This window comes from Triturus cristatus, chromosome 5_1 (genome assembly GCF_964204655.1).
Source record: "Triturus cristatus chromosome 5_1, aTriCri1.1, whole genome shotgun sequence".
NCBI lineage: Eukaryota > Metazoa > Chordata > Amphibia > Caudata > Salamandridae > Triturus > Triturus cristatus.
Genome location: NC_140587.1, coordinates 165,272,757 through 165,297,442, shown reverse-complemented (window position 1 = coordinate 165,297,442; position 24,686 = coordinate 165,272,757). Strand labels below are relative to the sequence as shown.

Sequence of the window (24,686 nt, the reverse complement as noted above, 5' to 3'; positions counted from 1 at the left end):
CATCTCGTGGCACTAAAGGGGCCGCCCTCTTATGAGCACTGTGCACCACCCATAAGATGCTTGGGGGTAAGGGCCCAGATATTGTTTCCTCTTTTGTCCAACCTTACAAAGCTCAAAGACAGTTATGCTCTAGTGATCTTCATCTGGAGTTCGTTCCCAGAATTAGGAGGTCTGGAAGCGGCGGCCACCTCTTTTCTTATAATGCCTCCAATCTTTGGAATACCTTGCCGCTGTATTTGCGTAAAGAATCAGATCACTCTGTCTTTCGTAAAAAGTTCAAGACCTGGCTCTTTCCACACTGATTGCCTTAGTCTATTGCGGTCTCATTTTCCCTGCGGTGACTTTGTCGGTCAGCCTGCAGTGTGCGGGTATTAACCACAGCATCCCCGTGAACTATGTGGTTCATTTGAAAACCTGCAGTGCGCGGGTATTAACCACAGCATTGCCGTGAACTACGTGGTTCATTAAGGGGCGTTAGCGGACCGACCGTACATGGTCACACGTAACAGTGCGCACCTTGTTTTAGTTATTGTCTGTGTCTTCACCAGGTTTCAGGCTGGCCTCTGTATAATTGTCATTTGAAATAGAATGAATACGTTGGTGCATCGCATGTGTGTCTTGGGATGCATTGTTGCCAACGATGCTGAACCCTTTTACTTTGCAGGCTCAAAGCCATACATACCCTCGTTTAGTGCAGCCCTTGAGCACCATACAGTCGCAAGGATCTTTCCTCCGGCAGGCTCATGCGGCTCCTGTTCACTCGCCACTCCAGCCTCGCGCTGATCCACCTTCCCAACCCCCTTTGTAATTGCATGCGCAGTCTGCTGTCGGGGGACGTGAAACACTAGCGCAAAACGTATTACTGCTGCTTAATGTTTATACAGCTTTCTAAAGATGGTCCCATAAACGTCCCTGGCTCCCAGCAGCGTGCAACTGAGAACATGCCCCTTAACTCACTGATCTATAGAACAGTAATACATTTTGATAATCTAATACTCCATAATACTCTAGTACTCCGTAAAGTTCTAATACTGTGTAATAGTCTGTAATATTCTAGTATTCTAATTCTCCGTAATACTCTGTAAACGCAAGCTTGACCCCAACCCTGCAAAATTAATCTCCCTAATCAGGCGCATCATTAAATCATCGCAGAAAAGGATTCTTCTACACCAGTGAGTGATACTTCACCGCCTCTCTCGGTCTATGTCAGTTGTGTAGCTCTGCAGCAGTCTCGCTGCTCCAAGCCCCCGTAACTGACGTGGAGCGCTACTTGTACCCCAGACTCTGCGAAGGGTGGGTGATTCTCAGGACGGTGCTGCAGGGGGTCGGTGTTTTAGACAATGCTGGTTGCTTAGTTTCATTGCATTAATTTTTGTATTTACTCTTTTACACAGCATCCAAAGTAGGTTACCTAATCCCAAAGCCCCTAGTTGTTAAATGACCCATAGAAGGGAGTGTTTTACAGTTGAGCAAATGTGTCCAAATGTAATTTTGGTAGTGCCATGGAATGATCAGCCAATGAGGTACTCGATGAGCCAGTATTTAACTACACGTTCAAAACAAACAGTATTGTGGCTGTTGTTTGTTTGTACCCAACCTCCTCTCTGAATGTGTTTATTTACACAGAGCTTCATCTACCAGACAGTGCTCACAGAGGGGCGACTAAAGCACAGAACAAAATGTATTCATTTATCCTGAGTGTGAAGGCACCCGGAAGGCTTAGGTGCCAGCCCGGAGAGGCTAGGGATTCCAGTGCTTCTACAGACTCTGCCGTGCTCTTCTATGCCAGCAGGGCAAAGCTCAGAATCTGCCGCTTCTGCTAAGAATAGGTGAGGGGGATGAGGTTGGGGCATGCGGAAGTTGCCGGCAGATTTCCAGGTGATTGAAAGTGATGATACTGACGTGAGGCAATGGAGACTGACTTTGTCAGTTTGTCTGCACCAGTCTATTTCTCTACCATCTACCGGGCTCACTGCCATGTATCCCTTTATCTCTCTTTGTTAGAGGTGCGCGAGCCAATATATTAATTAACAGGTAGAGCCAGACGGAGACTAGCCAAGCGTATACGAGCCAGTGGGCTAGCCGTGAAAATGATCGGCATGTTAATCATACAGTAAACATGATGTAAATGTGTGATAATGTCTCTTCAGAATTCAAAAAGTGCATTTCTTTAGCGCATCACCTCAGTACACAAGATCGTAGCACTGAATTGAGAGGAAGTTATTAAAAGTGCTCATTTTAAGCATGAGTTAAAACACTGCCGCTCCTCCCGCCCGACAACAATGCCGTTTGTGAACTAAGAGGCGTCAGTTGCCATGCATACCCCGAATGTCGCCTAGAGTCTTATTATATTTAGGGTAACATTAAAATGTAGTTCATTAAACACGATCAGTTTTTGTACAGCACGCATCTTGAACTCGCATATTTCAAGGTGGCAATAATAAAGATGAAAACGGAAGTGCCGGCAGGCAAGAAAACACGAACGGGAGTGGGGGGAGCAGGGGAGGGTGAGGTTTAGAAGTCACAGACTGAGGGTGGTTGCACTGACTGGCTTATTTAGACATGAACACAACAACAGTCATTTATTTATGCAATATACATTAAAAATTACTATCACCTGCCACCTAAGCCATTCTTATAGCTTTGGGGGCCTGAAATAGTCCGAATTGTCTCATTTGTAGGAGTGTGATGGTTAGTAGTTGTGTTGTTCTGATCTTTAGCAGCATGTCAGGGACAATGTGTCGTGCAAGTTTCAATGGCCTTCTGTCAAGAGCCCTGGCACTTTTTTTTGTTTTAATACAAATTAAGCACTGCCCTAGAGTGCACTGGCTGGCTGTGTGGGTGGCTCTGTGGGTGGGTGGCTCTGTGGGTGGCTCTGTGGGTGGGTGGGTGGTTCTGTGTGTGTGTGTGGGTGGGTGGCTCTGTGTGGGTGCAAATGCAATAGGTCTCGCATTTGAGTGATTAAGCTATTGACATTGTAAATAACAATGCCGTTTCTTTAACCCCTTCCCCGCTCATGACGGAGCCGCTCCGTCATGAGCCACGGTTGCTGTGTGCTCATGACGGAGCGGTTCCGTCATGTCACGGCCGTTGGCGGCCGCTCCGCCTACGCGGCACTGTTTCCCCGCCTGTGCGGGGGGACAACGCAACTGGGCGGAGTCATGACGGACCCGCTCCGTCATGAGCACAGCTCAACCGTGGCTCATGACGGAGTGGCTCCGTCATGAGCACAGCGCCACCGCGCTGCCCCCCGCACTCCCCAGCGCTGCGGCGGAATTCCCGCCGCAGCGAAGGGGTTAAATGTTTTAAAGACAAAAACATAAACAAAAATAATGTCATGAGTAATGCCAATAGCTCTAACTTTAACAATGCAAGACAAGAATACAAAAATAGGGCTTCACTGGCAAACTCTGTAAAAGTGGCGCTAATGTGTTTGGGTGTAAATAAAATCAATCTGGTCAGTTAGATACCACTCTGTCTTACCTTATTTAGTTATTTGTCATATTTATAACCTTTTATTCCAGATGCTGTTACTTGGAATTAAAAGACGACATTTCCAGCAAAAAAATTTTTCTTTTTGGATCCATTTCACAGGGGAGCAAATAAAAGAAAGGAGAGGAAAGAGAGTGAAAACCCTGTCTTGAAGTCTCGGTTTTCAGTAAGAGAAGAGCTGCTAAACAGAAAGAGAGGGAAGAAGGAAAGAGTGGGGGGACAGCTGAAGCGGCAGAGCAGAAGTGGACACTGTATTTTCTTCTCTGGGCAAGAAGGAAAAGACAGAGTCCTGTTACTTCTCTGCCGCCCGTCCACGAACGCCAGGAACTCCGAGCTTTATTTATAGGCGATGGTGATTTCTTGCGTCCCGGGATGCATTTTCAAAATAAAAAAGTAGGGGGACGGAATCCCTGGAATTGAAGAAGTAGGGGCACGCCGTGCCCTGCCGATCCCGTCCACTTCGACCGCTGGTGACACTTCACCCAGGCTCTACATTTTTCGCCAAGAGAAATATAGCAAGAATTTTTTTCAGAACGGCAACAAAAATTATTACAACGTGTGCCAACAAATCGAGGTGGCCCTTTTGAACACAATAGACATAGACGGTTACTTTAGAATGGCACTTAAGGGGTTCTAGTCATTTACTATTTAAGGCCACTGCTGCACGGGGCAGGTGATGCTGTGACACAGTGGCATATAACAAATGACAGCATTGTGTGTTTTGTAGCCTTAAAGGTCGTGTTGTGGTGACACTGGCCTATCTGGTAAACCACTTCTTCTGTGATGTGCCAGGCAATATGAGAACGAAGGACATAGTTAGTAATGGCATGCTATATGTATTGCAAAACTTTAAAACACTAGTAATTCTAACAGAGTCTCAACCATGTCTGTAATTATTGGTTTGTCAGTAAAGGTGAGAAACGAAGCTGAAATGAGTAAGGAAGGAAAACTGCTGTAAAGCGTATACACACAAGCCATGTTTATCTTTGTGTTTCATGCCCCAAGTAGACTGGATTTAGCCCGATAGGTTTTCCTTCAATTGAATTTTCACTTCCTTTTAAAAAGAAAGCAACGCAGGGGCCAATCTTCTAAAGTAGGTCTTCCATAACTTAGGAACAGGCTGCAAAGCGGTTGGATGGCAGGATTGCCTTGTTTTCATTTATACATTTTGAAGAATAGCCATTGCCGAGCTAGCTGTGTTCTGTGAGCCTCGTGGGACAGATCATTTGGTATGCAAGTGTGGTGGATGTTGGATGTGTTTGTGCGGTGTAAGAAAGGCAGCCAGGTTTAAATTCGGCTATTTTCTAGAGGCAGCCACTGGAGAAGTTATGTTTGAATAGGCCGGTAGATATTTTGAGCAGACCACAAATTCTGTTGACTGTCTAGCAAGAAACTGTGTTTTTAGTAACTCAAAAAATGTATCTGAGTCTGTCAGAATCCGTTTCAGAGGGCTCAGGGCACGGAGGGGCTACTGGGCCCATGTAGTGTGTAGCGTTGCTTACTTTGCTTGGAGGCATCATTGCGCTGCAGCCAGCGCGAGGGTGTCTCGCTCTCTATGTATTGTTTGAATATGGTTCCATGATCGGGCTCTGCTCTGTGCACGCCAGGATTCTGTCAATGTTAATCAGTTGGCCGAGATCCTGGTACGCAGCGCGAGCGCTTGGTCGTGGGTGCTTTAATTATTAGAAATACATCCTTTCAACTTATCTCAGAATTTTCTCGTCTTCATTTTACTTCATTTGGCGATGACCGGATACACCTTGCCAGCACCCACCCACCAACCAACTCCTCACTTATTTTCAGCGCCTTCATTGCCATTTTCTGCTTCACCGCGTACAGACAATGCGCACGACCGCGCCTTCACCTTAGATTTTTCTGGACCTTATGATGTCTTACCCCATAACCTCAAGTTTCTCATCCTGATGGTTGACTACCATTCTAAATGGATTTATCATATGTTCTGTGATTCAGCCAGCACCTCTAATGCTTTCACATTTTTGAAAAATGTTTTTGCTGTGGAAGGTTCGCCATCTATTATTGTAACTGACAATGGTACCCATTTTGTCTCGAACAAGATGTGTACATTTTTAGCTGAAAACTATGTCACTCATTTTAAAGTTGCTGTGTATTCCCCAGCGTCCAATGGTTTGGTTGAAAGGGTGAACAGATTAATTAAGGATGCCATTCAAGCAGCTCTTTCGTCTGGTCAAGACGTTCAAGATTGTGTTGAGGCTAAATTATGGTCTTATAATATTTCTCCTCACTGCACCACAGGAGTTCCTCCTTTTACCCTTTTGAGGGGTAGAAATGCCCACACAGATTTGTGTCTCAATTGGTTGCAAAATAAACATGATAAGGGTGGCCCTCGTAACAGAAGTCTTGAGTCTAGTGTGTTGCATTAGCAGAATCTTATGAAGTCCTTACATGATTCAGGTAAATATTTTAATAATATGGAATTGAAAGTCTTTGATTGGGTTCTTATAAAAAATCCCCCAAAAGTTCCCAAGGATTTGTCTAAATTTTCTGCCCCTGTTCAGGTCACCGGTATAAGTAAAGGTTCAGCACTCCTTGGTAGTAAGGGGTGGTGGAATAAAAGATCGCTTGTGCATCTTTCTGGATCACAGGTCAAGTCTTTACTGAAGTTGTCTAAACAAGAGGTTGAACATTGTGGCTGGACTAGTTGGTTGCATGATCCTACTTTTGGTGTTTCACCAACTGTGCGAGAACCTGATACTGGGAGAGTTTTTCCCTCTCAATGTTCACCCTCACACGTCAATCTGCAAGAAAGTCTTGTCTCTAAGACTGTTTCGACTTCTGACGGTTTTCCCATGCGATCTGCTGATTTGGGTTCTCGCAATAGAAGATTACCCTCCAGGTTCAATGATTATGTTTTGTCATGAATTTGTAACCAGGACTTTTCGATACTCCTTTTGCATTCAATTTCAAGTTATGCTTACCATTGTTTTTGACAAATGTTTTTCTTCTGCTTCACAGTTCTATTTTCCTTTTGTTCTTTGGGGTGGGAGAAGTTGTATTGTGTAGCGTTGCTTACTTTGCTCGGAGGCTTCATTGCGCTGCAGCCAGCGCGAGGGTGTCTCACTCTCTATGTATTGTCTGAATATGGTTCCACGATCGGGCTCTGCTCTATGCGTGCCAGGATTCTGTCAACGTTAATCAGTTGGCCGAGATCCTCGCACGCAGCGGGTGCGCTCGGTCGTGGGTGCTTAAATTATTGGAAATAAATCCTTTTCACTTATCTCAGTTTTCCCGCCTTCATTTTTCTTCAGCCCAACTCTGTTTTCCCGGGGCCCGACCTACTATGGATCCTGAGCAACTGGGCCAATTACCCCTTCTGCACTTGACTCTGAGCAGTAGCTTTGGATGAGCAGTCAAAGCAGTCAAAGGCTCCTTCAGGAGGGCGGCGGGGTAGGGATGTGTAGGTAGAGATTAGTGAACACAAGTCATAACTCAAAGTGCACTCAGTAATGTCAATAAATCAATCTCCAGTCAAATAATTGTTTTTACCATAGAAAGAAGTGTTTTATTTCTAACTCTGTTCATTCAAAGAAGTGTACGATATTCGGAAACAATAACACAATCCACTTGAGGCCGGGGCTCTAGTCGTTATCTAGGAAACCCCTTTCCCACACTCTCCCTTGCAGTGTGTACAGGATAATTCTGCTTTCACTGATGGCCGCATCCAGGGAATGCTCACTAGTAGGCCTTACTCAAGAGTCCTCTTTGACTCTCAGGAAATCGTCAAAAGTGTCTACAGTGCCACATCACCTTCAGCAGCTAATCACCCGGGGCACAAATCAAGTCTTACCCGCTCCAGCAGCACAGAAGCGTTCAGCACTTCAGCGGGTGCCCGTCTGTTGGCACTTGCAATGCTCTGAACCTGCTCAGCATATTCGGGCAGCTTGTGGTACACGCAGCAGCAGTCACAGGCTCTCTCCCAAGCAGTGCTGCCTGTCTCAACAGCGATTGGAGGTGCTCCTGGCTTCTGTTGGTGCAATAAGTTCAGCCAGTCCCCACACAGGGGGGAAGGAGTTGATCTTGTACTCCCAAATTGGATGTCAGCGGCGGAATGAAGTCCACTCGGCGTCCTCCTTAATCCACAGGGTCAGTGAGGGGGCAGGTCTTGGTGCTCAGTTTCGACCCGCAGGTCGCAGCTTTAGTTTTCCCTGGTGATGGGGCGAATTTGACAATACTTTGTACCATGTCACTCCTGGCATATGGGGTTGCTGCAGTAACTCTCCTGTGCCGTAACCTATACCATATAAACACGAAACAACAATAGGTGGCTGCGTCATTTTAACAATTTTACTTCTTTGTGAAGATCATTTTTACTCAATAAACATGACCTCTGGATATTTTTTTACAAATGCTCATATCACTTTTTAATCTTCAATATCTTTTCAAGCAAGAGAGAAATATCAACTTTCTATTATGAAATGTACAACGTTTAGAAAAATCTTTGTGTTCATTGTGACAAACAAATCTTAAAGCATAAACAAATAAAAAAACATGTAAAATTCAATATTCAACCAGTCCTACATTTGGGGAGCCAGAGCGATAGATTAACAACAGGGGCTCTTGGTGTACAGTATGGGGGTCCAAGATATCTAATATGGACTTGATGGGATTGTTTTTCTTTTACACTGAAAATTAATTTTTAGTCCTCCATATTGATCTACGTTGTGCAAGGATACCCCATTAGTCGTGGTCTATGCGTTTCAAACCCTAATTCCTTTACGTGTTCTCCTCAGGACATGGTCTGGGTAATTTCTGAAATAGGAAACAATTGTGTATTACTTGAAGAGTGAGGAAAAGATTTTTGTGTTGGAAATGTCACTGTTTCTTTAGTTTAGGAAGAGTAAAAATCTTTCCGCCTCAAGGCAGAACCCACATTTTTTGTTAGCCTGGCTTGGTTCATTAAAGGTTCATTTGTAGAAACAGCAAAGAGTAGAACGATCCTCTTTGTGACCTTTTATGACTTGTATCATTCTTTCTTAAATAAAGATGAATAATAGCCGGCAGCGTCAAAGCACTAAATTCCTCATTTGTCCCTGCACAGAACTCAATGCATGGCGCAGCCCACAGTGTCCCTCTCCTGGCTTACAGGGGTCACCGATTCACTCTTGCACACGGGCAAAATAAGCCTTGCAGTTACCATCTGGGATGGGTCAAGCCAAATATCCCCTTCCCATGCAAGATTACAAGCTCACCCTCTCAAGGGACCTACAAAAGGAAAACAGCCTTAACAACCGAGCTGACTCATGCCTGCCTTTCCACACAAGCAGAACAACGCTTGCCTAAACCACGCATCTGCCTTAACCACGCATATGTGTGGTTAAGGCATTCAGCGGTCTAGATGGGCGGGGAGAGGAACACATGGAGTATCTCCTGGCAGAAACCTGGACTTTGACAGACGTGATTAAAAGCCATGGGTGGTGTTAAGTCTAGCTGGGTGGCTGGATGGCGGTGGTGGAGCCTTTGGTTACTTGGGTGGCTGTTGGAGGTGTGCTGAATGCTGTACGCTCCTCTTGTGTTACATGCGCAGAGCATGGCTGGTATGTGCCCTAATGTTGGAGAGGCACAAGTCGCACCGTACTAGTGCCGGCCGCCTCCACGCATAGCAGCTGTTGTGTCGCGGCTCTAGAGCCTTACCACCTTGCTTGCTTATGCCGGACCCTTGCTCTGGACATGTATTGCCGGACGGTGGACCTGAGCATGGGGCACTGGGGCGTATGGCAACTGACGGGGATAGGGATAAACCGCCAACTGCAACTGGATCTTATTCATCCCCGAGGAACGTTGGCCAGCAAGTGTTGCTAATGATGGTCTTGCGTTTACTGAGGAGATGCTGTGTGCTGCGGGCAGGTTGCCCCGGAGCAGTCAAAGCTGCCACTGGTTGCTGCAGACCGTCCCGCGGGCGTGACCGGCAAGTAGATGGCTAACCGGACCAAGGAGGTACCAATACGGCGGCCTCTGCTGTCTCCTCCCAGCGTCTGCACTCTGCTTTTTCTGCAATGCTTGTGGGGCGGTGGTGGCTAATGCAATGGGTGGCAGGGGACTCAACCCTGTCGGTTCCAAGGCGGACGGACCGGGCGTGGTCGGCAAGTAGATGTCAAGTAGACAGCTGACTGGACCAGGACGGCCCTAACATGCCCCAGCCCGCCCCCCTCCCCCATTCAGTTCTGCATATTCTGCCTCCACGCCGCTCCACAGCCTCTGCAGCTGCCTTCTGGTCTCCACCCGGCATCTGCACACCTCTGCTCTCTCCGTGTTGCTCTGCATGACCCAGAACCGGAAGCAATGAAAAGTCACCTTCGAAAGTTCACCATAAAGTTTGTATGCCAGGGATTCATTTCTGAAAGAAAGTTTGGCTCCGCAGCCCGCAGCTTGTGCTATTGAAGGTCAGGATGCTTAATACAAAGGCTGCTGTAAACATGGCACCATGTCTCCCGAGCATTTACACACAGAAGGCATCTTGCTCCCAGTGGCTGGTAGACGCAATGTCATATTTATAACTGAAAATTACAGTCATTTTTTGAAGCGGGAGAAATTTAAAGTGCAAAAAAATGTTCCATATTATATTATTTTTTGCACTTTAAATTTCTTCCATTTAAAAAAAGGGTTGCATATGGCGAAGGTATGTCCTGTGCCACAAGTACATATGACATTCACCCCATACATCCCATTTATATACACACATGTTCATACATCTCCAAAGGCCACACTCACTGACACACATGGCAGCCCTGTCAGAGTGCCCTTTGTCAAAGTATTTTGTTAAAACCATAGTATTTGGCTCCATGGACAAAAGGCATGATGAATGAAACGGGCGTGGGGGTGTCTGGTAACATTGCGCGAGTGGCTTGGTCTTCAGTAGCTCACAATGATTTCAGGGGAGACTAGCTACTTTTAAAATAGATAGGGTACGGCGCGCCGTAAAACTCACCGATATGTTGCCTGTTGCCCTTCCTGACAACGAGCTGAAGTACTGGGTAATTTAGACCCAGCGGTGCAGGGGCACACACCCTATGACTTCTGGGTTCACCCTGTTCCGGACCTACAGAAACACAGAGTCTTCTGGGTGAAGTCAAAGATTCGTTTATTGGCTGCAGACCAATGACAGGTATCCTAGAAGTACAACAGCGTGTATGTTCTCAGGAGACTGCTGAAAATCATAGGAACGGACTTCATCTTAAATACAAAATATCATGCTCCAGGCACACATTCCTTGGTTTACGATATGGCCATATAAAGGTATACATTACAAACGAAAAAGCAGAGTCATGATGACCATCCCACATTCCAGTTCGGCCAGCCCACAATGATTTACACAGTAAGGTTCAGATCCCACGTTTGATGTAAATAGACCCCCCAATAAACATGAGCATCTCCTGTTTTGGGAAACAAGTCATAAAGCAGGAACAAGCAGGTGTGGAAGAGATTAGCCGGGGGATTGTGTAGAATGAAAGGGTTTTATGACGGGTCAAGCCCTGATGCTAATCACAGGTGGAAGGAGGAAGGGGAGCTCGTGAGACCGGTTTGACCCGGGGCAGCAGGGCCCGCTGCCCAGGTCACAGAGAAGTCAGAGGGAAAGCCCATGTACTGTGAGGCCCGTATTTACTCCATTATAGCCTATGTGAGGGCAATGACAAGATGGCCACTGCTTCCAAAATGGAACCCGCGTAGTGGAGCAGAATAACGTGTACACAGTGCATTCATAGCTAGAACGGTACATAAAGCACTCGTACATGCCGCATTTACCATTTGCGGTTCGCTAATACCAAGATAGACAGGGGTAGGGCCCTGTCCCCTACGCGGTCCCGAATATTAAAGTACGACAGAGCAGGAAAGAAAGGTGGTTTATTTCCTGCTTCCAAATGCAGCCAATTCTTGAGCTGGATTGGTTAGAGCAGGCTAACCCAAAACTTTTTTGGAGGCTGGTGCCTGTGCCTGCAATCCCTCGACTGTTTTACAGCCCTGGGTTTGCAGGCTCTGAGGTTCGCATGACAGATTTGGCCAATCTGTCATGATCTGTCATACCCACTTGAAGCAGTCATACTGCAATGTGCAGGAATCTGTCTGCTCCCCCCCACCCCCCCACCATCACACTTGTGGTAGCTTGGCCAGCGGCACATAGAATAATAAAATGGTACGGTAATGACCATTTTATTATTCTGTGTGTACCTGCTGCACTCGCAGCAGGTGGGGCGACTCTCCTCGGCATTAACGGAGGTGCCGCGGTTGAATGATTTTTACTGATCATAAGTAGCTCTCACTGCAGAAAAGGTTGGAGACCGGTGCACTAATGTTTAGAAACCTAAAAAACACTGAATTCCACAAGATATACATAATTTACCTAATTATAACTTGCACTGTCATCGATTACACTGTAGATTGCAGATATCATCAGTTATGTAATATGTAAGCTGATAAGCAGTGTATCATATCGGTGCATGGCATGGTGTGGAAATGTGTGGAGCGCAGTGTTAGCAATAAGGTCTGGTTGGAATTCATTCTCTCAGTGACGTGGCCAAGCAACATGGCTGACAGGACGTGAGCTCTTAAGCAACCGGCCAGCCTGATCCTGCAATCCTACCGAATCCTGCAGGCCGGTAGCAGACACAGACCTGCTTCGGCAGACGTGCACTGGGCACCTGGCGGCCACCATTTTGGGCAGTGGCCTGTGATGACGTCCTAGGGCCACATCCTGAGCTGCGGTGCACCCTGCCTCATGGGCGAGGGCAGAAGGAGGAGGATATCGGCTCCCCAGCTGTGGTGGTCGCTGCCGCATGTGGTCGCACGGTGCTGCATGAGGAGGAGAGCAAGGGGTGCTTGCAGCCCCCGGTGGGGTGAGGACTGTCCCAGTTGTGGCACCCGGCGAGTGCTGCGGCTGACATCGAGGTGGCCGGCCCTTGCTTGCGACCAGTGCCGTGGCCGGAGCCCCGGTGAAACTGCGGACGAAGAGCTGGTGGGGCCACTGCGTCAGTGTGTGCTGCGATGTTATTGAAGTGGTCCTGAGGGACCTATGCTGGGGGTGAGAAATTACGGGAGAGACAGAGGGCCATCGAAGAGAGGTGGGGGCGGGGCCCCGTCTGGCCTTCAGATCGGTGAGTCACGGGAGAGGGATCCGCCAGGCTGGGCAATAAGGGATAGCTGCGAGCCCGAGGAGATGTGGGCGGACCTGCACAGATGACATTGCGACTCAGTGGCTTGTCAGGGGCCCCTGAGGGTTCTGTGGGGGGCCCGCCCTGGGCACAGCAGTGATCCTGGAACCTGGAGGATTCCCACTGAGTCGTAGGAAAGCCACGTTAGCAGGGGACGGACCCGGGTCATGAACAAGCACCACACAAAGCCTACCATATCGTTCTCATGTGGCCGCCTTCCCAGTTATGGGTAGAGCTGGCGAACTCTGATTGTTTACATGAGCAGTGGAACTGACCTGGAGCTCCTTGTACTTCGGTGCCCCCAGGGGCTTGACCATGGGTGGCTGGATTGAGGGCAGACTGGGTGGTGGTGCACCAATGGCCTTGGCCCCCGCCATGGGGCGTAGCGTTAAATGGACCCAGCAGCGCCCTAGCCTTCTTTTGAACATGCCATTGGAATTGTTGGCTGAAACACAGGATGCCCTGGACCTCTGTGACATGGGTAAGGATAAGGCACCGTGTCCCCTCCGCCAACACAATAACTCAATATACCACGATGCAACACCCCCAACAGTGGATAACTAGACAAAAGGGTACCAGCGAAGAGGGGGAAGATAGAGGTGGGGAACCCTCCAGCGTGGACCTGCTGGCAGCCATATAGGGCTCCAGAACGGCCCTGGAACACCAATTAGAAATAGTCTCGGTGGACATGAATCTACTGAGGGCGGTCCTGAGAAAAGTAGTGGACAAGGTGTCCACAGCGGATGGAGACATTGTTGAGCTAAGAGGAGAGGTGGTTTATGAACAGCAGGTGGCTTAAATGGCCACGACATGAGGGCTCTGGAGCGTCGGGTCGAAGATGCGGAGGGTTGGGCCCTGCACAGCAATATCCGCGTCCTGGGGTTCCCGTAACAAGTTGAGGGGAGCTCGTTGGAACAGTGGATCCGTACTCAACTGTGCCCATGGTACCTGTCTGACTTTTTGGTTGTGGAAAGAGCGTTGGTGCCGCCGCACCCCCCGGGGGCCCAGCCGTGGACTATTCTATCCAAAATACTTAACTACCGTGACCCCGACTGTAAACTGCATGTAGCATGTGAGAACGCTAAAACCTTACCCATGGCAGTAGTAAAATCACCATATACCCGGACTACACCAGGCAGGCGAAGGAACTGCTCAGGTCATTTATGGGAGCCAAGCAGCAGCTGCGGACCTTGCAACTACAGTAGATGCTTTTGTACCCAGCTAAACAGAAGGTTCTGGTGCAAGGAAAAGCACATTTCTTTGAGACGGCGGAGGAGGTGTGGGAGACTTGAGATTCGGGGAGATGCTCTCCTTCCCCATGAACCGCGTAGCCAGAGGTGACGATGGGGCTCTCATGTCCAAGTGGGGGGGGGGTGCAACGAAATGGACAGACCACAGGGGGGCCTAGCGAGATACCGCTGGGGTAACAGAGGGTCACCTTTCGAGAGGATGGCACCATGCGCCTTGGGACTTTAGAAATGCAGGCTTCAGACTCACATTCTACCTCGTCCATACTGGAGCCTGGAGATGTGCCAGTGACCCTGAGCCCAACAGAAGATGTTGTTCTTGACTCCCTGCCAGCTCCAGCACCGGAAACGGAAGACGACTGAGAGTGGTGCCCAAGACTATACCTGATTGTTTCTTCTTTATTGTTATGATAGTGCAGTGACCATGTGCACTTGTGCTGTAGACCCTGGTTTCAGTGCGTGTGGTAACGCTGCAGAACTGTTTGATGGTCGAATGGTGGTGTGGCTGGGCGGGAGACTCTGGAGGGATGGTGGATGAGAGGAGCAACTGTCGCCTGCATTGTGTACACACTGGAGATTGATGCATTGTTGCCCCTCCGTGGGCTATGGCTGATCACAATGATGGTTTGATCCCGGTCAGGACTCTAGTTCTCCCTGGGGAATTAACCAGTCCCTGTTGGACTGATGGGTAGGCTGTGCACATCCTGGCACGAGCAGGGGGAGGGCACTAACGATTGCACAGTTGCACGTTACTTGTCCATGGGTGGGGGGGGGGGGAGCTGTTAATGTATTGCTGGTTTATTAGATGCAGCTTTTTGCAGCAGCAGCACACAGTGGTTAAGGGTCGGCAACAGGGGATTTATTTGAAACATGCAGTAAATGGGGATGGCAACTGAATTTAAACTACTGACCTGGAATGTCCGGGGCCTAGGCACTTGTACCAGGAGGCATAGAGTGCTTACCTTCTTGAAAAGACATCACTTATCTATAGCATGCTTACAGGAGACATCTAGACAGGGTGGCCAAGAAATGACATGGTCAGATGTACCATTCTTCCTATTTGACTTATGCTAGGGGTGTGTTGATATGGGTGGCTCCCGGGATAACTTTCACATTGACATATATGTAGGCGGACGTGAACAGTCGCTATGTGCTGATTAGGGGAACACTAGACGGTTGTGACTACTCCATTTTAAGCTCCTACGCCCCGTATGCCACTGATCCAGCGTTTTATCAGGTCATGGAAGACTTAATAATACAGGAGTTGGACGTACCCATTCTGTAGATGGGGTTCTTTAACTACATATTGGACTGTCCCGAGGAGAAGACGTTGTAGTGACACACTTAGCTCGTTTTCTATCCGACCATTCCCCAGTTAACTCAGTATTGAAGTGGGGAGGTCCTGTCCAGGTACCGAGGACATGGAGAATGTCTGCTAAAATCCTAGAGGACCCGGTAGCAGGGAGGCACTGTCTCATGGACTGACGGAATATATGGCATTTAAATGGGAGGGGATGGCTAGTAGGGTCACGGAGTGGGAAGCACTGAATGTGGTGTTGAGGGATGTATGTGTGTGACTAATGTGTGGGGTCTGCCGACAGCTCCAGCGGGAGCTCAAAGAGCAGGAGGACGCCCTGGGGGCAGCCCAAGCAGAGGAACAGGAGCATTGGACCGCTGATGACAGAGAACTGTCTGCGCAGACTCATCAGCGACATGGGATAGGCTAGATAAATGCACACTCCGTCAGTACAGAGAACGTTACACAGGAATAGGGACTAGTCTGGGCACCTTTTGGCCTGGATCTTGCGGAGGGAACAAGCCCTATCGCTGACTACGTGTCTGCTCACTCCGGAAGCTACAATAGTGTACACCAGAGCAGCCATTCTTGAGGTATTTCAGCGACACTTAAGGAAAGTGCACAAGGCGGACCCTGCTGTCCAAGCAGACCGCTATATACCACTTTTGGAGGGATTACCCCTGGCGCACCTACCCCCGTTGTGTGTGTAGGCAGTGTATGCCCAGTTGTCATTGGAGTAGGTGGGCACAGCTCTACAGGCGCTCCCTAGGGCGAATGCTCCGGGGAGGGCGGCAGATTCCCGCCAGAGTTCTATCAGGCATTCTCGGCTACGGTGGGGCAGTCCCTACTACAAGAGTACGGGGAGGCACTTGATCGGGCATGAATCTGCAGCGGTAATCTCATATATCACATGAAGCGAAGCATAGAAATGAGGAACTGGCCCTGGTGTTGATAGACCTGGAGAAGTCCTTTGATACTATGGATTGGGGTTACCTACAGGAAGTGCTGAGAGTGGTGGGCATAGGGCCGTAGTTTCAGAGCAGGTCAAATTGCTCTTAATGCCCACACGCTAGGATTCGGGTGGGTCAGATTCCATCAAGAATGTGAATAGGGGAACGTGTCAGGGGTGCCCACTCTCACCACTGTTATTTGCCCTGGCGATTGAGCCGTTAGCCGTTTGGGTGTGGCGAGAAATTGGTAAGTGGGCCTTTCGTATAGGTGGAGCCGCACGTTACATTAAATGCAGACAAAGCTTTGTTCTGCATAGCCTCACCCTGGATGGCACTACTTAATCTGTTGAGGCTCCTTTATGATTTTGGGCACTTTTCTGGCCTGCATCTAATTCGCCACAAATCCTTAATCTTCCCTTGGCGAACATGGCAAAGTTACCCCATGAATGCTTCCCTTGCCTTAGGCTGTGCTGGGAAACTGGCACCTTTTAGCTATCTGGCTGTACAGGTAGCGCTTACAGATGCCCAACTGCTCAACCTAAATGTGGATAGAGTACTCGCTGCATTGTGGAGATCGGTGGCCTTTTAGAACTTGTTGCCGCTCTCACTGATGGGCAGACTGGCACTGTCCAAGATGGTGGTACTCGCACACTGTCTTTATGCTTTGCAGAATACATTATGCGCTATCCCCAAGATTGTTTGTAAACAACTGAACTCGGTGTTCACATCTCTGCTCTAGGCGGGTCCCAATAGTAGGGTGGCACCGAGCACCCTGTCTCGACGGTATGAGGAGGTGGGACTGGATTATTACACGACGCATCTGCAACATGCAACCCGGTGGTTTGATGAGGGAGACAATTGGGAGAAGAGACTATTGGTGTGGTCACAGGCGAAGTGGCCTACATAGTAGGTCAAACCTCTTCTGTTTGGCAGTTGTACATGGTATCAGTCCTGAAACATGGCCCGTTTCATCAGGAACTGCCTGTATGGATATTGGCGCCAGTGCAACAAATAATGGCACACATGTCATTCCAGGATTGGCGGGACGATGGCTGCGAAGTGATGGCAGACTTATACACTGGTGAGACTTTTAAAACATGATCAGGCGTGTGGGAATCTCACACTGGTACAAGGGCACTACTTGCACTACACAGGGTTGGTGGAAGTGTTTAAAGTGACATGGGCTGCCTATCCCGTGATCCTGCAGACAACACACACCATAGACCTAATTCGAACCTGTGGCGCTGGACGTCGATTGATCTGCTTGCTTTACAAAACGATGAGGTTGGATGCTGCTGGTCTTCCCCCTAGGGCGAGGGGGGCATGGAATGCAGACCTGCAAATACCCATGTAAGATAAGATGTGCACCGCCATTAGTGGGCTGACACATACAGTATCCTGTAAAGCACGTTTTAGGTTGGTGCATTACAATTTTTTGCCCCACACATATATGCCAGCAAAACTTGATCGTATTACACCTTCTCGAACAGATCACTTTCCACGATGTGGGGATAGAGCAGCGGATTTTCTACACTTAGCTTGGAGTTGCCCTAGGATGGATGTATTGTGGACCCAGGTAACGGCCGATGTCAGAGGGGAATATTCCAAATTGACTGCTCACCGCTACACTGTTTACTGGGTCACATTAAAAAACCTAAAGGATACAAGATGGCTTACAAGTTAATGCAGCTGCTGTTAGTGTTAGCAAAACGTAGGGTTGCTATAACATGGATGGGGCATAACTCCTCCACAGTAGATGCATGGCACCGCAATGTGAGAGAGTGGACAATGGCCGAAGAAAAACATATGAAATTGAGCCGAAGGCATGAGAAATTGGCAGATGACCTCAGGGAATGGAGGGAACTGAGTGGGGTGTTCTTAAATGCAAATCAAGATGAGGCCGATATTAGCGTGAGTGAGCCAGAATGAGAAAATAATCAATGATGGCTGGAGAGGAGAGCCCCAATGTGCTATTGTGATCAGTAAAGTCCTGAACCTAACTAGCCGAGCTCCTCATGAAGGTACTGTGGATTGCAGCCAATACTGTTTGTGTAACTGCTGCAGGATTGTTGAAAATGAAAATAAAGGTGTTAAAAAAAAAAGATTGGCTGGATAACTTGCTGAAAGACCGATGGACTGACTGGTTTATACTTTAAAATACCTTACTTGACCCAGTCTGAGCAGAGAATTGTCTTGGATCTGAAAAGGTGAGAGGTCTTAGCTGCCTGCTGCGCTGATGAAGTCCAACCCGTCTGCTTAAGACCATTGATAAATGTTGCTCCAGAAGTGATGGCACTAGTCTGCTGTTGACTTGCAGGGCTAAAGGTGACTAAGGCCCTGAAATGAATGCTTATTTGTCATTATGAAACTTACCTCCTGAGGCTGAAATGTGTGGAATTTCCTGAGATGGAGGAAGATACAAGAGTAAGCCAAAGATTCCTCAAAGATACAAGTTTACTTTTCTTGGGTCAGACTATTAAGGAGTTGTTGGAGCTCAGTCACGGTACTATTGTATGTACGTATGTATGTGTTATATGTATAGCGCATGCCTTCCCAAAAGGCAGCCGAGAGCTGTACAGTGTCAAAGGCTAGGATGCAGTCATTTAGTGATTGGTAAAATAGTTGATTCTTGATAGCAAAAGTGTATTTCATCACGATGTGGTGTTCTTTAAAGAGATGCATATGCAACTCGTTCCTGAAGTGGAGCAGGGATGGGCTAGTATTAATGGATATAGGGATGTTGTCTAAGATCCTTGGTGTATAGCCTAGTGCCTCTTTACTCTATAGCTTAATATCCTAGTCAGTAAAAGTGAGTCAGTGAAAGTGTGTTAGGGAATAAAAAAGGCTGAATGTCACCCCTTGAGTCAAAGTGTGATTTGCCACTGGTGGTTAGTAGTTGATTTTTGTGCGCCATGGAATTTTTCCACCCCTGTGAGTATCACCCCACCCCTCCTTCAGTTTGTGATGTACCCACTTTGCTCTCATGAGACTGCACAATATTTTTTTACAATCCATGGCTTGCGCAAGTCTGACAAGTCACATTAAGAAATTCTCAATTCTCTCAGCCTGTGAGCGATGGCGTTAGATTCAGAATTCAGACGTGCGACATTTTTAATCTTTCATTTTTAGTTGTTTTCAGAATTATTGAACAGATTTACACCAGACCAGAAAAGTATTTACATTTTGGCCAAGCAATACCATCTGGTTCAAGTTTGGGTTCAAATTGTTTAGAGGTTTTTGGTGTGTCAGTGAGGAAATATGCTTATGGGATTTTAAATGTGAATGACAGGTTTTGGAATGTCTTTACTAGACTCATGAAACCTATCAAACCCATGTGCTTCCTCATCTTTGAAAGGTTTGAGGATGACTTCTCAAATGGATCCAAAAGATATTAGAGGTCAAAAAGGTTGTTCTTATCAACTAACGATTGCAAACAGAACTACCACGGGCTCTATGCTTTTAAAGTATTTTTGTACCCAAGATAAATTTATGGATGCAAACATTTTGATTGCCTGGCAAACATTCCTGATTCTGGTTAATGAGAAATGACAGACTTTTCAGTACCTGCATTGACGAGTGCTGCAATTTTGCTAGTATGGTGGACTTTTCACAATTGTAAAAGTAGTAGTAGAAGTGTATTAGGTAGTGGGCCTTCTGGGTTTAGTCGACCTGTAAAGGTTCTTCAATGCCCACAGAAACTTAAGCTTGTGGGTAATCTCCAACAATTTGCAAGTAGTTTCCAAACATGGAAAAATTTCAAAATTTACTTCTTTAAGTTTGCTTCCACAATATGAATGGTAAATAATTGCCACCCAAATTAAGAGGGGATATAGAGAAAATGGTATGTGCAGAGTGGAAAATACTTTCTTTGTGGAGAAATAAAAATTTTACATGTGTAAATAGTCACTCGTGTTACATTTCCTATGAGGATTTGAAAACTTGTACACATTCTGCATGTATACATTTTACTCCTGAGACTATTTGAGAATTTCGAAATAGATATATTCTTCAAATGTAGGAGCAGTCCGGTAGGTGCAAAGTTCGGCACAGATCTGTTATTCCGATTCTGTAATCCCCTAACCACCTTTAATGATTTTACTGCTGGACAATTCTATCCTGATTCCAGTAACGTTATCCAGCCCCACGGATGCACTCATCATTGAACTAGAGGCTGGTGGAAGCATTCCAGTAGTAAATGTACCTGCCTGGCCATGCGAATATACCAATTGGGAAGTAACAGTAACACAGACTGTACCAAGTCTGAGTATTCTGTGTGACCAACTGTAATAGTACTTTGACCATTCTTAATGCTAAACCCTGTTGACGTGTATCGACTACTTTGTCAAGTGAATCTTTTCTTCACACGTTTGGTTACATTAATCTAAGTGACTTATTTATGTAACTTGTAATAATACATAGTTCTTTTTTTTTTCTTTCAGTGAATGGAAGCATAACAAAAGCAAAATTACATGTGTAATGAGTTCACAAATTTGAGAGCAGTGATCGCATGGAATCAGCCTAATTCAATAAGGGTTCAAGATGGTTTCTTAGATTAGTTTACTGAAACAGACACTTTTTCAAAATGTTTGCTTGAACCACCAAATAATGTCTGCAGCATTTTCCCCACTGTTGATCGCAGCAGCACAACGTCATCTAGGGACAGGGAAGAAGAAGAAGAATTTCCCTCCATCCATCTCCTTGAACCTTGCCACTGAAATACTAGCTGTAGATTGTGGGTTGAAACCTGCCTTCCTGTATGATTACAGCACAGCTGGGATTGTGCCACTCTGCAACTTCCTTCAGGAACTTCAACTCATTGGTTGGATCAAGCACCACGTACATCTCCTTGACATAGTAGATAACATAATTGTGGTGAATGTGGAGAATGCAGTGTTGAATCTGGAATCTGCTCTGCACAGAAATGCTGTTGCCTTTGTGGATGCTTCGACAGGCCAGACAAGTCCGACGGTCTGTGAACCATGCCATTCCGAGGAGATCAAGGGACACGTTTTTGAACTGCTGAGTCATCTCACCCTATTTAGAAATGGTGAACCTGGAACTGTGTCTATGGGGGCAGTAAACTGCCAAGAATGGAATTTGTGCACCATATTTGGCGTTCTTTTGGGGTATCCTGCTTCCTACTGGTTTGATACAAGGAAAGGGTTTGAAAATTGCTTAGCCCTCACGCCTCTTCGGGTCTTCAGTGCAGATGGATTATGTTTAAAGATAAGCGATAGCACGCGATTTCAGCTTTACTCCTTTAGCGTTCCAGAGGAATTGCACCACTACTTGAGGGAGTATCTAGACTCTTGGAATGAAAACCTGAAGAATGCTTTTTCTAAACAGAATTGTTTTACTAATTTAAGTGTGACCAGTCGTTTGACAGTCTTGACAGCTGTAGCTTTGTAAATCACATCCATGTTTTAAAAATTAGTGGTGTGAGCCTTCACCACAAATCTGCATACGCCTCTGGCACTGTATCTCGCCATTGCTGGGAATTGTTGTTGGACTATACCAATACCATCCTACTTCGGAAGAATAATTGATACGGGGAATGTATTTCACATTTCTCTCCATTCATGCTTTATTTTTTTTCTCTATCTTTGGGTAGGAGATCTATGTCTTAATGTGAGCACTTAACTACATTTTGTAATCCAGGGAAAATCACAGTTACAGGAGGCCAAAATCACAGTTTTATTCCTCTCGTGCACACATCTTGTAGACACCCCAGCTTTTAAGGAGATTCCTTCCTGATGTTGTGGCTTTTAGTAACTGAACAGCATTTGAGAAAAGTTACACGATTTAGAGTTTTCATTTGTAATTATGAATATTCAAAGGGCTAATTTGATAATCATCTCAATTTTAGTTTACTTTTCAATTTCAGTTGTTTTCGTTACAGAGTGTGTTGTATATTTAATACCTCGGTGCGATATGCCTGTTGCACTTCTCAGGTGTCTTTCAAATGTGTTAATTCCCCAAACAGTGAATAGATAGAAAGTAAACTACAATGCAGCCGTGTGTGTTCAGCAGAACCAAGACTATTGCGAAAGTGTCTAGTGCCAGGACCCTGTGCCGTTTCACCAAAAAGTGATATATTTCTGAACAAGCACAAATCAAGGACACGTACATGGTACAGATGTGCTATTCGGATAGCTTATTACAGACCGGGGAAAATAACACCAGAGGCTAAATCCCCACAGATGTTCGTTGTCCTTTTGGATACACTGCTTGCTGTTAAGCTGGTCTGTTCTCTTTTTTCGTTCTACAAATCTGAATTTGCTTCTAAAATGTTTTCAGGTATTCATATTCAAGTGTGCCTTTCTAATATATCTTTATACTTAAACATCTCTTTCTGGTGTCAAGCCTTAGGTCTTTGCAATTAGGTTAATATTTTTGGTGTATCGAGTAATGGGCAGTATTTTTCTTTACACAGGAATGTATCCAAAAGCATCTGCAGACTAATGTATAGAATATTTTACCCAGTTAAGATTTTCATGAACTCGCGCAGCATGTCTACAAGGCGAATCTTCTGCATCTATTAGATCTCAAAGGGACTTTTCAGTTGGTCAGTTGCTGAACACATACCTTATAAGCCAATGGTGGTGCACACCCACCCTCGTCTTATGTGGAGATCAGCAAGAATGCAAGGAGATTTAAAGGCAGGCAGAACTGCTCCTCTTTTTTCTCTCCAGGCATATGGTTTCACCTTCGAGGTCTACAAAACCCGTACTTGACTCATAAACAAGCTAATCAAGCTCTTGCGATTGGCTAAAGAAAGAATGAGTAGTGGTGACATCACTACTTCACCAGGTTCGAGTCTCACTGATGCAGACTATAGATGAACTTGCCTTGCCAAAAGAGAGGGAAGTCAAAATAGATCTAGGACAAGAACTGAACCAAGAGATCGGTAACCTAGAGAAGGAGGTTGTGTGTGTGGGGGGGGGGGGGGGGGGGAGAATACTATTCTACATTGCTCTCCTGAAAGTCTACAAGGGTAGCTACTGTATATTACGTGGATCACATTAATTTTTTGTTGAACTATGTTATCAAAAAGGCTCATGCTAAAAAGAGTTTAACTGTCCAGTTAAATGTGCCAAGGCAACAGGTTTCCAACAGCATTTTGTCCCGCCAAGCAAATATTTTGAGAAAGAGGGACAGCCCAAAGCAATAGTATGTAAGCTACTAACATGTCCCTAGTTGCAAGTAGGGTTGCTAACATTTTTTTTTTCTTAAATACTGTACGTGTAGGCTTCAGCCAGGTGGAAAAAGGTTCATGTGAGAGACTCACAATTGTAGTAGTCTCTGTATGCAGCCAAATAAAGTGTCATTCTATCATGCTACAGCGCCTACCTGCCTACCCTGTCCTGTCACATTACTACTAAGCTCTTCTTTTCCTGTCCATTTAGATAATAAAAACCGACAACTTCAGGGTCGCCCATCATATGCTCCTGCTTCCAATCACACTTGGCAACTCTGTACCGCAGCAGAACTGTCAAGTTTTATTATATTACATTCTCCCAAATGAAAAAGTCAAACTCCCCAAGATGGGTATAATGAGGTGAAGATTGTAAACGTGGTGCTATACCACCTTTTCAAATGGTTGTTGCTTCATATGTAACCGCTACAGCCCAGTACAGTCGGGAGCTATGGTCTGTTTGCAAAACTGTGGACTTTGAATCTGCGGACCTAGGTTCAAACCCAGGATTGGCTCTTGATGAAGAATAGAACCCAACTGTGCACCTGGATCAAGTGCTCCAATGTTCTACAATACAAACGTGTGACACACAGCGTGGTTCAGTGCAATAACGTGGTAGACGACCAATGCAACTGGAATAAAGAAATACCAGTAAACACCTATCTAGTATTTGTACCTTGCCAGCACCCGTCTTAAAGCCTTAATTACTGGAAGGACGAGAGAAAAATCCTACTTGCAGGCACGGTTTCCTCTGAAGTTGAAGCTGCATATTCCAGCGGATATTACCACAACTGAACACTATATCTGTATGGCAAGCGGGATTGCAAACGTTCGATTTCTAATGGAGTCGACTGTCCCAGCTAGACTGTTGGCAAGTAATGATGCAGTTTATTGAAGACATTAACATTATGGATCATCTATCTACAAGTTGGTCTCTACAGCTACAGATGTACTGAAGATATGAAGCTTAGGTAGTGTTTAACTCTGGGCAGCGGTTGACTTCAACCAAGCGTTTCCCACGTAAAGAGTGTGCAAGAGTGGTTGTAGCGAGGCAATATTGAAACCACCACTATCCTGCCTAGTGTTGCTTGATCTTCATTCTAATTTCCTTGAAAGCCTGAAGCAGAGACACGGAGCACAGTGCGATACTATCTTGTTATTGTCTCCAATAAAGAAAATATTGCTTAGTAACTGTATACTATAACTGTAATTTGCCAAAGGCTTTCCACAGAATCCACCATGTTTTTGCATGTTAATGAATAGGTTACAGACAATCTGGCAAGCAATATAAGATTAAATGGGTGAGTTTGCTTTTTCCAGTAT

At 46.3% G+C, this 24,686-nt stretch overlaps 1 protein-coding gene across 4 annotated transcripts in view; it reads left to right on the top strand.

Moving 5' to 3' along the window:
- The window catches only part of LOC146830532 (UPF0739 protein C1orf74 homolog), a 74,496-nt gene extending 50,988 nt beyond the window's left edge, over positions 1–23,508 (top strand). For all 4 annotated transcript variants that reach the window (XR_014961436.1, XM_085604734.1, XM_085604735.1 and 1 more), the window contains exon 2: positions 20,608–23,508. Coding sequence is in view for 3 of the 4 variants with exons in the window: in XM_085604734.1 (XP_085460860.1) it covers positions 20,774–21,577 (804 nt within the window). In the remaining variant the exon portion in view is untranslated. The remainder of the gene's footprint in view (positions 1–20,607) is intronic.
- Positions 23,509–24,686: the final 1,178 nt, after the last annotated feature.